This window comes from Colobus angolensis, unplaced genomic scaffold (assembly GCF_000951035.1).
Source record: "Colobus angolensis palliatus isolate OR3802 unplaced genomic scaffold, Cang.pa_1.0 Scaffold432, whole genome shotgun sequence".
Taxonomy (NCBI): domain Eukaryota; kingdom Metazoa; phylum Chordata; class Mammalia; order Primates; family Cercopithecidae; genus Colobus; species Colobus angolensis.
In genome coordinates, this window is record NW_012117733.1 from 1044336 (window position 1) to 1057748 (window position 13413).

At 45.2% G+C, this 13413-nt stretch overlaps 1 protein-coding gene across 2 annotated transcripts in view; it reads left to right on the top strand.

The window, feature by feature from the left end:
- PRKCQ (protein kinase C, theta) overlaps positions 1-2990 on the top strand; it is a 101428-nt gene extending 98438 nt beyond the window's left edge. For both annotated transcript variants that reach the window (XM_011957054.1, XM_011957055.1), the window contains one exon: positions 1759-2990. In XM_011957054.1, the coding sequence (XP_011812444.1) occupies positions 1759-1914 (156 nt within the window). In that variant the 3' untranslated portion in view covers positions 1915-2990. The remainder of the gene's footprint in view (positions 1-1758) is intronic.
- Positions 2991-13413: the final 10423 nt, after the last annotated feature.

A 13413-nucleotide genomic window follows, 5' to 3' on the forward strand; every position in this document is an offset into this window, starting at 1 on the left:
AGGTCAGGAGTTCGAGACCAGCCTGGCCAACTTGGTGAAACCGTGTCTCTACTAAAAATAAAAAAAAAATTAGCTGGCATGGTTGCGGGCACTTGTAATCCCAGCTACTCGGGAGGCTGAGGTGGGAGGATTGCCTGAGCCCAGAAGTTTGAGACTAGCCTAGACAACATAGCGAAACTCCATCTCTACAAAAAATACAAAATTAAGTGGGATTGGTGGTGCACTCCTGTAGTTCAAACTACTCAGTAGGCCAAGACAGGAGGATCACTTGAGCCCAAGAGGATGCAGTGAGCTGGGATCACACTGCTGCACTCCAGCCTGGTGACAGAGTGAGACACTGTCTCCAAAAATAAAACTTTTTAGAAAAACAACAAAAAAAGTCATTAAGAAAGCACATCTGAAGTTATGAATATCACAATTTCTAAAAATACTAATTTTTAAAAGAGTAGAGCAAAGTGGTGGGTCTGCCAGCCTTAACCATTCCCCGTGATTGCTGGGAATACTGGAGTGACTGCCTGGGTAGACATGGGCCATCTGTGCACTAAAGGGGGCCAGGCTCATGGACTTCCCAACAGAGTCCACCCCCGAGAACGCACAGGCTATTAGTCGTGATAGTGAATGGCCAGAAGAAACAGGTACATCTCGTTCCCAGGGCAAGAATAGTTGTTCTCAACATCTGTTCCGACCTCCAGGGACGTTCCAAGGGCCCAACAGGCCGGCCTCAAGCACTCTAACTATTTATGATAGTACGACATCTAATACATGGGTTAGTCATTTGTGATAAAATAAAAATTTTACCTTGTTTTTAGCTATCAGGGCTATTAAACCATGTCTCACCTTCCACTGCAGATTAAAAGCGACTCAATATTTTGCACATAAAAATCAAAACTTTGATCTAAGCTTGCCCTAAAGGACATTCCCAGTTCTGCCAGTAGGAAACTTTCCCTGACCTGTGGTCTGAGCTGCTGCTGACCTCATAACCCCAGGGCCCTTGGAAGGTGGCAGGGGCCTGGCTCTTCGTTTCGCGTCTCTGTGCTCATAGGACTTTCTGTTGATCGTGGTTGTTCTCAGTCTTGGGACACTGAATTGACCACCATGCTGAACAGCACGTATGAAACAGGTGTTTGCTTTCCCTTTCTCTGTTGTTTTGTTTGGTTTTGGTTTTTTTGCCATGAAAACCGATGGGCCAAGTGGTCTGAAAGGACTCTGTCCCAGTCTATGTTGTCTAAAAAAGACAGCCCAAGATGTTTACTAATAAAATACAAGGGCAGGGGACTGACAACAGCCAAGAATGCCGATAAAAGAACAGGAATATGTAATTGTGAAAATCCTTCTCTCTTCCCATCCCTCCGTTCATACCCCCTCACTCCCTCTCCCCACCACCATCCCTTATCCCCAGCTTGTGTTCCATGCAAACTAAAAAGACAGAGGTCAAATTCAGGCGGATCACTTTTTCAAAGGTCGCCAACCCTGCTTCATGTACACCATTAATTAGAAACATTAGATCCCATTTGAATGTCTACAGTGGTAGTCTTTCTGTGAATTTATGAATTTATATTATTAAGCCGAGGACACAGGATTGTAGCCATGTTCAATGAGAGCTGTGCATGGTCATCTATAGGCACTGCCCCTATTTAGTGTCTCTGCAAACACCAACTTTGCCATACGCAGATCACAGCCTAGATAACAAAAGTGAAAATCATGAACTTACTGACTGATTTTGCTTCTCTTTCTTTCTTCCCTTAAACTCTGACCAAGAAATCACCATATGACTGCAGCAATTTCGACAAAGAATTCTTAAATGAGAAGCCTCGGCTGTCATTCGCTGACAGAGCGCTGATCAACAGCATGGACCAGAATATGTTCAGGAACTTTTCCTTCATGAACCCCGGGATGGAGCGGCTGATATCCTGAATCTTGCCCCTCCAGAGACAGGAACAAATTTGCCTTCTCCCTGGGGACTGGTTCAAGAGACACTGCTTGGGTTCCTTTTTCAACTTGGAAAAGGAAAGAAACACTCAACAATAAAGGCTCAGACCCATTCGCCCCCCATGGGACTTTAACTGTAGCAGAAACCAAGTCCACTTCACTAATGACGATGCCGTGTGTCTCGTCTCCTGACACGTCTCACAGACGCTCCTGAAGTTAGGTCATTACTAACCATTGTTATTTACTTGAAAGATGGGTCTCCGCGCTCGGAAAGGTTTCAAAACTTGATACTGAAATAAATTATGACTCTCACCTGGGCTCCAACTGCTGATCAATGAAATGCTTGTTGAATCGGGGGCAGACGGAGTACAGACATCTCAAGACTGAAACGGCCCCATTGCCTGGTCTCCTAGCGGATCTCACTCAGCCGTAGACGAGTAATCACTAATCTGTTTTATTCTATTCCTATCTGTGGATGTGTACACGGCTGGGGGACCAACCCTGGATAGGTTTGTATGGGAATTCTTTACAATAAACATAACTTGTAACTTGAGATCTACAAATCCATTCATCCTGATTAACCATGAAATCCATGGTCAAGAGGACAGTGGAAAGTGAGAGGGAAGGTTTGCTAGACACCTTCGCTGGTTATCTTGTCAAGATAGAAACGATATTTAGAGTTCCCCAAAGATAGTATCATTTCACCCTTGCCAGTGAAACCTTTCTATCCGCCCATTCTCAGCAGACTCCAGTGTCGGTGGAGTCGTTCACTGCCATCCTCACATTATAACAAGAAAATAAATGACATGCATAAGTCTCCTGGGAAAAGAACCTCAGCCCCTTCTCGTGCCATGACTGGTGATTTCATGACTCTTAAGCCCCTCCGTAGGCATCATTCAAGATCAATGACCCGTGCATGCTGTTTGCAGCAGTCAGTGGAGTTTAATTAGAATTCCAACCATACATTTTAAAAGTATTTGTGCTGTGTGTATATTTTGATAAAATGTTGTGACTTAATGACAAACAGGTGGATGTGTAAAAATGGAATTAAAAAAAAAAAAAAACAAGAGTCCTCTTAATCATTTACTTCCCCACTTGTCCCCCACAAGAACTTGCTTCTGCTGTATCAGTCCTCAAAATGTAGCTTGCATTGAGGTGATGTTTTATAATTGGGGGATTGGCTGGGCACAATGGCTCATGCCTGTAATCCCAGCACTTTGGAAGGCCAATGGGGGCCGATCACCTGAGGTCAGGAGTTCGAGACCAGCCTGGCCAACATGGTGAAACCCTGTCTCTACTAAAATACAAAAATTAGCCAGGCGTGGTGGCAGGCACCTGTAATCTCAGCTACCTGGGAGGCTACCTGGGAGGCTGAGGCAGGAGTAGAGTAAGCCAAAGAGTGAGGAAGTCAGGTGATCTTAAGGCAATCGTAAGAAAAGCAAGTCTGCATAATATTCGGAGTCACTAGCCTACTTCATCACACGGCTGGAAATAACTTTAGATATTATATTTAAAATAGAATAATATAAGCAGACTGTTGACAGTCTGCAGGTGTGCTGGGACATTTTCCCGACTACATGGAGCTCTTGTGATTTTTTTAAAATAGACACTCCCCTAAAATGAACATGAGTAACCTCATTTAAGGAGATGGAGATGGGCACCTGTCTTCAGATGTGTCCATTCAGGTGTCTGGGCCCTTTGTTCTGAAAATAGCACCATGACTACAGACCTCTAGTTATGTGAGAAGGTGACACTTGTCCTCCCCTTGCTCCAAATGAAAATGCTCACACATGTTTACCAAATTCGCCTGCTTAAAGGAGGGAGAGGGTCCTTCAAGGCCCTGGATGGGCCAATGGAGGGCAGGGAGCCCCCTGTTCTGTTCTGATCTCTGCTGTGCTTTGCATTTGCTGTGAAGCCCTCAACAAGGCATTTCATCTTTCCGGGCCTCCAAGTGATGGGGTTGGTGAAGATGCTATCTAAAGTCCTTTCTCACTAGAGCACTTTCTGGTTCTAATCTGAATCAAAATCCTGCGAAGCTGAAAGGTCAGTGAGCAACACTTTCCACAACAGACACTCATGGATTCCACTCGCTGCAGGCCTGGGGGCAGCTCTACCACACTTTCCTTCCAACCATCCTCTCCTCACTCTGGGCTCCCACATACCCCTGCCCCAGCACCCAGCATCCTCCTGACAGAGACCCCAACAGGACCTCTACCAGGAGACAAATAAGTGAAGACTGTGGGCACTTAGAAACAGGAACCAACACAACTTTTACCCCCTCCACCAGACCAAAATAATATCTATTCATCATCTGGTTTTGTTTGTTTTCTTTTTTTATTTTTTTGAATTAGAGACAGGGTCTCCCTATGTTTCCTAGGCTGATCTTGAACTCCTGAACTCAAGTGATCCTCCTGCCTCAGTCTCCCAAAGTGCTGGGATTACAGGCCTCATCATTTGTTTTTAATAAATGTCACCTGTGTGAATCCATCAGCTGACTAACAAGGTTACTATTTGCTTCGTATTTCTGAGTGTGAGAAGTACTTATTACTCCCTTCTATTCTTTCAGGGGTCCTCTGAAATTGCTTATTAATATCCCTATTTAATAGGGGAGAGGCCTGGCCAAGTGCAGTGACTCATGCCTGTAATCCCAGCACTTTGGGAGGCTAAGGTGGGTGGATCACGAAGTTAGGAGTTTGAGACCAGCCTGACCGACACGGTGAAACCCATCTCTACTAAAAATACAAAGATTAGCAGGGCATGGTGCCATGTGCCTGTAATCCCAGCTACTCAGGAGGGTGAGGCAGGAGAATCACTTGAACCCAGGAGGCGAAGGCTGCAGTGAGTTGAGACTATGCCACTGCACTCCAGCCTGGGCAACAGAGCAAGACTCCATCTCAAAAAAAAATAAAATAAAAAATAAGTGAGAGACCTGAGGCCCAGGGAGATCATAAAAGGTTACCCTAGAAGGTTGAGCAGTGGAGACTTGAACCCAGAACTCCTAGCATCAGATCTTGCTTCATTCCAGGGTGCAGGGTTTCAGCAACATCCGTTCATCAGCATCTAATGATTATTGTTCAGCAGAGTTTTAAGTGGACTCCCTAGTTCAGGGCCACACCGGGCTTACTCGTCCTGCTTCTAGGGAAAATGGCACGGGGGGCCAGCCTCTTCAATCCCGGTCCTCTCACCACCACTCCCAGTTCCCCTCCACATTGTTCCTTAGCCTAGACTCAACCTTGCCAATAGAAATGAGAACTTCACCTTGGGGCGTAGTTGAAGGTTTTGGAAAAAGAGAGACCAGTGCTTCTTTTTGGAAGATACGGACTGAGAGTTTGGCTCTTTAGATAGACCCTTTACCACTTCTGCACATGCTGACAAATGAGGCCTGAGAGCGTCTTGTGCACAAGAGGCTGGGGAGGCTGGCCACAGAGAGAGAGACAGGCTCCCTGTGCAAGAGGGGCTGGCCACAGAGAGAGAGAGAGCCTGGTGCACGAGAGGCTGTCCACAGAGAGGGCTCTCTGTGCACATGAGGCTGTCCACAGAGAGAGCATTGACCAGGGTTTTCTCAGATCCTGTCCAGCAAGACCACACTTAGGGGAGAGGAAGAAGTCACAAACCAGTCAGAGAAGAAGAAATGCCTTTGTTACATTATAAAAATGCAGGCAGGGGTCCGAGCTCTCAGAGCCTCTGTCTCCGATGGACCCATCAAGGATGGCCACGAGAGGAAGTGTCAGCCTTAAACACCCACAGACCCGGAACATCCCAGAACCCACTCAGTACAATGCAAATCAAGGAAGCCTTCTCCTGCCGCCTCTCTCCTCTTTCTCTGTCCCTTCCCAACTTGGGGGAGGGAGCAGAAACCATGGTCATCGGCCTGCGGAAGGAGGGGACTGAGCATGGGCGGATGGAAAATGCGAAGACGCTGACCACGTGCCTTCCCCACTGCAAGCCACCAGCACTGGCCTCTTGAACTAGATGAGAGGACAGGGTCAACTTTAAATCGGTTTTCAATTATTCATGGCACTGCACGTGTAAGTTGCAGAAATGAGTCTTGAGGGAGCAACTGAAGGACATGTCTAATGTCACCGGAAAGCTCACGGGACCTTTGAGATTTCAGCCAAAGTTTGGAAGAATGAGCCACACAGAGCAGGTCTGAATGGATGGTGGGCGCAAATAATAAAGGTGTTGGTTTGGTTTGGCTTTGTCCCGAGAATTTCGCTTGTTTACACACAGACAAGCCCTAGAGTGACAGTGATGTTGCTCTTGGTGCCACAGCTCCACAGGAGATTTCTTGCGCATGGGGGACCACACTCTTTACCACCGAGCCTGCCACCCTGGCAGACACTCGGCCATCATGCGCATTTGTTGAGTGAGTGGGTGAATAGGATGTGGGTGAGCACCTGTCTACAATCCTCTGTCTGTGTGGCGCCTGGTACACGAGAATGCCTGGTGGAAAGGGTTTCGTCCTACAGGCACTACAGGATTAACCAGACTTGGGTATCAGGTCCTCTCTCCTGAAGAATTTTAGACAGAGGCAGAAACAGTTGGCGAAGAGAAAAGGCATTTGGTAAAGGCCACAAGGCAGCCAAAGGGATGGGCAGCAGAAGCCAGGAGGTAGGGGCGGTCACAACAGCAGAGACACAGGGTCATCCTGCCACCGCACTGTGGGTGGCTCAAGGAGGGCTAAGACCAGCAACTTCCAGTAAGTTGCTCTCACTTCCCAGAGTTCCTGAGGGGCCCCCAAGGTGCTGGGAGTCTTGCAGGCAGCCCTCCAGTCAGTCCTGTGTTGTTCTCTCTGACTCAGGGAGTCATGCTCATGGGCAGCAGCCCCCAGCCAGATGCAGCGGGAGAATGAAGCCACTGGCCGCTCTCCTTCCCTCAGTGCCGTCTGCTCAGTCTCCTGGAGGGTCAGTGATGAGGGGAGAAGCCCCGACTTCCTTGTTTCTCCCTGTATCCTAAGTAAGTGCTGAACCCAAAGAGACTGAGTGTGTCCCTGGGGCATGCGTGTGCCTGTGTGTGTATATCAGAGCAAGACACCACACTGCTGTGAGCACCAGGCTGGCTGATTCATTGTTCCCTATATGCCTGATGTCTGCTCCTGCTCTAGGACTTTTACTCATTCTCTCCTACCAGCCCGAAAGGGCCAGCACATCTCATAAACAACCCCAAAGCCAACCGATGCCAGGCCTGGCTGCAGCACCAGCCTCCTGCACGAGGCCTTTGCTGACCACGCCAGCTGCTGCTGCCCAGGGATGCCTCCTGCCTCTATTTGTCCTCTGAAATACGCATAGTGAAGAGCTTAGTCAAACTCTCAGAGTCGAGAGATATTTGGAAATGGAGTAGGCGCCACCCAAGGTTGTTCCTGTACAGCACCCAACTCACTGCCTGAGAAGATCCTTAGAGGTTGGCAGCAACTCCCACCAGGGGTCATCTGAGAGGCACAGTGACCACAGCGATCAATGATGTCTCACCATGAGGACAGGAAGGAAATGCCCAGCCAGGGAACTTGTTTTCTGCCCCCGGCTTCTGCCTTCCATGTCGTTTCTTCAGTCTACTGACGATGAAGTTTTGACTATAAAATATGCTATCGGAATGCACCAACTGCCCTACTCCCAGAGGGCAGGAGGAGAGCTCAGTTTTCCTTGTGGAAAATTCTTGCAATTACCAGATACTGGGTGAAGTGCTTTGTGTATATTACCTCATTTAATCCCCGACAACAGTCTCTGAGGACAGCATCATTGTCTCCATTTTATCAATAAGGACACTGAGGTTTGGAAAGGTTACATATCTCACCCAGAATCATAGAAGAAGAGCTGAAAGTAGATCCCAAGCCCATTTGATGACAAAGCTCGTCCCTCTGTCACCATAAGGGGAGGGAGAGCAAGTGGGTTATGGAGTCAGGCTGCCCGGGTCACACCCAACTTCACCCCCGATGTGGTGCATAACCTTGGACAAGTCACTTAAACACTCAGCTTCAGTCTCCTCCTTTCTAAAATGAAGATCAAAAAATAAATAAAATAAAATAAGGACAGTAATAGTGCCGGCCTCACAAGCCATAAGAGAAGTGAATAACATCATCTATGCAAAGCACTTGCAAGAGTGCCCAATGTGGAACAGGCACCCACTAACACAGTATTGTTATTTTACTGCTGCATCCCAACATAAATCATTTAGGGACCACTTTCATAGGAAAAATAATTCTATCTGATTGATCACAAAGAGAGGGGGTATCAAACCTAAATATGAAGAATGAACAAATAAAAAGTTCTACTTTATTTTTCTTATACAGCTAAAAAGGCAAGATACAATTTGTAAAAGTTAATACAAAGAAAACTACAAAAGTAAGAACACTGATAGCAACAAGACTGATTTTATGGTGATGATGCTATCACAAGGCTAAAACTAAACTACTACCCTCCATGTCAATGTGTCTTAACCACCATGGTGTGGTTCCTTCTGAGTTCAGCATGGTTAAATGAGCACACGTGGTGCAGTTACTTGATCTATGCACCACGTTCTCTACTGGAACTATCAAGGAAGAGCCAGTTGTGCAGTGTGTCTTGATGTCATTCAACCTTCATTTGTCAAAAATGCTTAAGTGCACCTAGGCTCTTTCTTATAGCACATGACAAATTAATATCATTGGTGGAAATGAAGTCATGAACAAAATGCACCACAAACTCTGAATTCTGACACACCTAACAGAACTTTCTGCTATGATGGAAATGTACCACACTTGCACTGCACAGTATGGTAGCCACTAGCCATGTGGGGCTATCATGGGCTTGAAATGTAGCTGAGATGAAAAAACTGAATTTTTCTTTCTTTGAGACAGGACCTCACTGTGTCACTCAGGGTGGAGTGTATTGGCACAAATAAAGCTCACAGCAGCCTCCACCTCCTGGGCTCAGGTGATCCTCCCATCTCAGCCTCCCAAGTAGCTGGGACCACGGATGTGCACCACCATGACTGATTAATTTTTTGAGTTTTTGTAGAGGCAGGGTCTCACTTTGTTACCCATGTTGGTCTCAAATTCTTGGGCTCAAGGGATCCTTCCCCCTTAGCCTCCCAAAGTGCTGGGTTCACAGGCATGAGCTACCATGCCCAGGCTACAACAATTATTATCTTCAGAAACACTAAGGTCGTATTACATTCACATTACATCCATGAACTAGACTGGGGCTATAAAAATTCAGAACGTCAAAGAAACTTCCCAAAAAATAGATTAAAAACTAGAGCTAAAAAATGTTGAGAAAATAGATAAGCAAATTAAAGTTTCAGTTCCGAGATCCACTGTCTAATTAATAATAATTAGAGAGAAAAAAAGAGATCAGAGGGGAGGAAATCATGAAAGACATAGTACAAGAAAACTTCTCAGAACTGAAATACATAGGTTTTCAGTGTGAACAGACTATTTTGGTGTCCAATAAAACTAATGAAAAAAAGATCTACACCAAAGAATATAATTTTAAAAAATGTCGAAACACTAGTGATGAAGAGAGAGAGAAGTTGTTCTGAAAGCCTCCCATAAAAAGCAAAAGAGGACATACACAATGGATCAGGAAAATGGTATTGGACTGCTCATAGTAACAAAGAAAGTTACAAGACACTGGAATGATATCTTCAAAATTCCAAGAGAAAATAAATTTGAACATACAATTCTATAACTAGCCAATCTATGATTCAAATGTTAGAATATTACAGAGACACTTTCAGACAAACAATTTCTCAAAAAAATTATCCTCTGCGTACCTGCTATTGAGATGATATATTTTACCAAAAAAGTGGGAGTGAAGAAATAGGTCATCTCAGGGGAGGGAACTGAAGCAAGAGAGACAAAGACACAGGAACCTGGAAACCAAGGATCCCATGGAAGAGCAACTGAAACAAAGGAAGTTCATGCAGTGATTATGAAAAGAAGTTAACACCAGCAGCCGTACCGTAGTGGTAAAGTCTAGAGAACACCAAGTCAGACAGCAAGGGAGTGGAGTGTCTACACAAAGCTCCCTCAGGGAAGAAACACAACACACAGATTCAAAGGCATGGTGTGTCTAAGTGTATTAAAAGGAGATTTTGAGGCATAGGTGAGTGGATCACGAGGTCAGGAGTTCAAGACCAGCTTGACCAACATGGTGAAACCCCGTCTCTACTAAAAACACAAAAATTAGTCAGGCGTGGTGGTGCGCACCTGTAATCCCAGCTACTCAGGAGGCTGAAGCAGGAGAATCACTTGAACCTGGGAGGTAGAGATTGCCGCGAGCCAAGATTGTACCACTACACTCCCGCCTGGGTGACAGAGTGGGACTCTACCTTAAAAAAAAAAAAAAAAAAAAGGAGATTTCAGCCAGGCATGGTGGCTCACAGCTGTAATCCTAGAACTTTGGGAGGCCAAGGAGGGCAGATCACCTGAAGTCAGGAGTTAAAGACCAGCCTGGTCAACATGGCGAAACCCCATCTCTACTAAAAATACAAAAATTAGCCAGGCATGGTGGCATGCACCTGTAATCCCAGCCACTCAGGAGGCTGACCGAGGAGAGTCACTTGAACCCAGGAGGTGGAGGTTGCAATGAGCCAAGATGGTGCCACTGCACTCCAACCTGGGCGACAGAACAAGAGTCTGTCTCAAAAAAAAAAAAAAGGAGATTTCGGTTCTGTCAGAGATTTGAGAGTGGGTGATACACAGAAACCCAAGCATATTAATAACTACTTTACTAATTCCAAATAAAAGAATACTTTGTTCAAAAATGCAAAGATAATTATAATACATTAAATGGATCCATTGTGAGTAGTGATGATATAAATGCCAAATTAATCGAACTGAGAGTTATAACCTGACTGAGAGAATGGGAGAGCATGGAGGGTATGTGTATGGGGAATTGATTAAATAAACTATCATCTTCCTCAAAGGAAGCCCTAACATCATCTCAAAATTTAAACATTAGGAAAGAGCAAAACACAAATCTACTTAAGATATAGTAAGGAGAAACAGCTAAAGGGTTTTTAAAAGATGTGTATGTATTACTTTGAATACACAAACAATGTATATGTATACACACGTATACACATATGTACACACACATATAAATAGATTTGATGATAAATACAAAGATAGAAATAGACACATATAGATAGATAGATAGATAGATATAGATAGATAGATGATAGATAATGGATAAGATAGATATAGAAAGGAGATAAATGGATGAATGGGTGGATGATAGATGGGTAGAAAAATAATACAGAGGTAGATGATTGAAAGAATAGATAGATGATACATAGATAGAGATAGATGGATGATAGATTGATAGGTAGATAAATGATTGATAGATACATAGATAGAGAGATAGATAGATAGATGTTAGATAAGATAGATATAGAGATAAGATAAATGAATGGACGGATGGATGGATGGATGAGTGATAGATGGATAAACAAATAATATGGAGACAGATGATTGACAGAATAGATAGATGATATATAGGTAGATGGATGATAGATTGATTGATGGACAGGTATGTAGATAGATGATTGATTGATAGACAGACAGACAGGCTCTCTCCCTGGAAGGCTGGCAGTTCCTTGAGCTGGGACTGAAAAAGTACAGGAAATATAACTTTATCAGACACATTTAGAGGGTTTTCGAGCCTGCGGTTTCCGTTATGACGGACCAGCCCCAGGCCTCCCTCTGACTCTACGGTTCTGTAATTCGCCACAGGAGTTTCGGTGGAGAGGAGCACTGAGGGCTCCTGAGCTCAAAGCCAGGGGTCGGGTGAGGACTGGGAAAGTCTCTTAAGGAGTGGTGGGCAGGTTTTCCTTCCTCTTTCCTGTAGTAACACATGAGAGGGGGAGAAAGCAGGGGAGGAAAGGATGGAAACAAAGAAGGAACCAGACTTTGCTTTGCTTTCCGCCTCCTGGGGACATCAGAGCCGGCCCAGACTGACCTCTGTCATGAAGGAGCACGGATTCTCACCAGCGTCCCAAGCCTTCCCTGACAGCTCTTTGTCATTCACCAGCGTCCTCTGGCAGGAGACGAATGTCAAGAAAGTTTAGTGATCTAAGAATTTTTTTCCAAGCCTCAGAGGTTTTAGAGATGCATCCTTTCCTCTCTTTTTAATACATCCAAAGGTTCTGTGACTTCACAGGTGATATTTTAAAATACAAACAGCAACACGTAATGAATTTTAAAACAAGGATGTTGCTATTTGGAAAAAGTCGGTTAGAACTCTTGCTGTCAAATACGCTTTCAGAAGAAATGAATTTTGGAGAAGCCTGAGGAGGTTCATAAGACAAGAAGACAGGCATTTGGGAGATGACGGAAGAAGGCGCACCTCCGGGAGAGGGTGGAAGAAGGCACACTTCTGGGAGGTGGGGGAAGGAGATGCGTGTCTGGGAGATGGGGGAAGGAGACGTGCCTTTGGGAGACGGTGAAAAAAGGCATGCCTCTGGGAGATGGTGGAAGTGAAGGGACTTTCGCTGGGAGCAAGCAGTGTTGAGAAGCCAGAGACGTAGGAAGGACATTAAAAATCTGAAGTTACTTCAGCCACTGGAGAGCCAAGGGCCACGGAGTGAGAGGAAGGACTCCAACAGAACTCACTGCTTCCCTTCTCCCAGCACATGTCCTGGCTGCTCACCTGGCTGGATGCTCTCACCTGAATGTTCACGTGGCCGCTCTATCATCCCACTAAGGCAACACTGGAAGCTCAGGGTCTAAGGCAGCCACCATCGGGGAAGATGCCAGGACAAGCATGGATGGATCAATACATTCTGAGCATCACACTAGCATCATTTCAGATTGCATGCATTCTGAACATCAGAACAGTTATGTCAATTCGAATTTGGTGTCTGACTGAAATTGAACTTGAAATGTGGACTATCAAAGTAAAATCTAAAAAGAAAAGAATTTCTCTGCAGGTGCATGTAGTAATCACCACGTGGTTATTGTTTTTTGTTTTGGGTTTGGTTTTTTTCCAGTGCTGCAGGCTTTAAGAAGCTTTGGGTGTCCAACCAAAGATACAAATCTGAAAAACAAGTGGAAAATCTAACTCCAGCAAAGCCTACTCAAATTTCAGTCTGTATTTCAAAATAACAACGGAGGACATCCACCCAACAGAAATTGGAAACTACCCACTTTTAACTGCCCCTGCTGTCACCCTGTCTTCCTCCTCAACCCTCTCCTCCTCCCACTTAAGGACAAGCCACCTATTTCATGTTGCCATGGAAATTGTGCTTGGCAGGTGTCCCTGAGATAACCTTGGTTATATGGTGAAGTGGAGACCTCTAGTGTCCCAAACTTGTATTTCCTTTAAGAATACATTACAGGAGTGGTGTCTGTGACGGCGAATTTATCAAGAGGAAAGTTGAACCTGCTGACCAGGTCAGGCTATAAAATGACCAAATTAGAGGCGGAGCAAGATGGCCGAATAGGAACAGCTGCAGTCTCCAACTCCCAGCGCGAAGGACACAGAAGACCGGTGATTTCTGCATTTT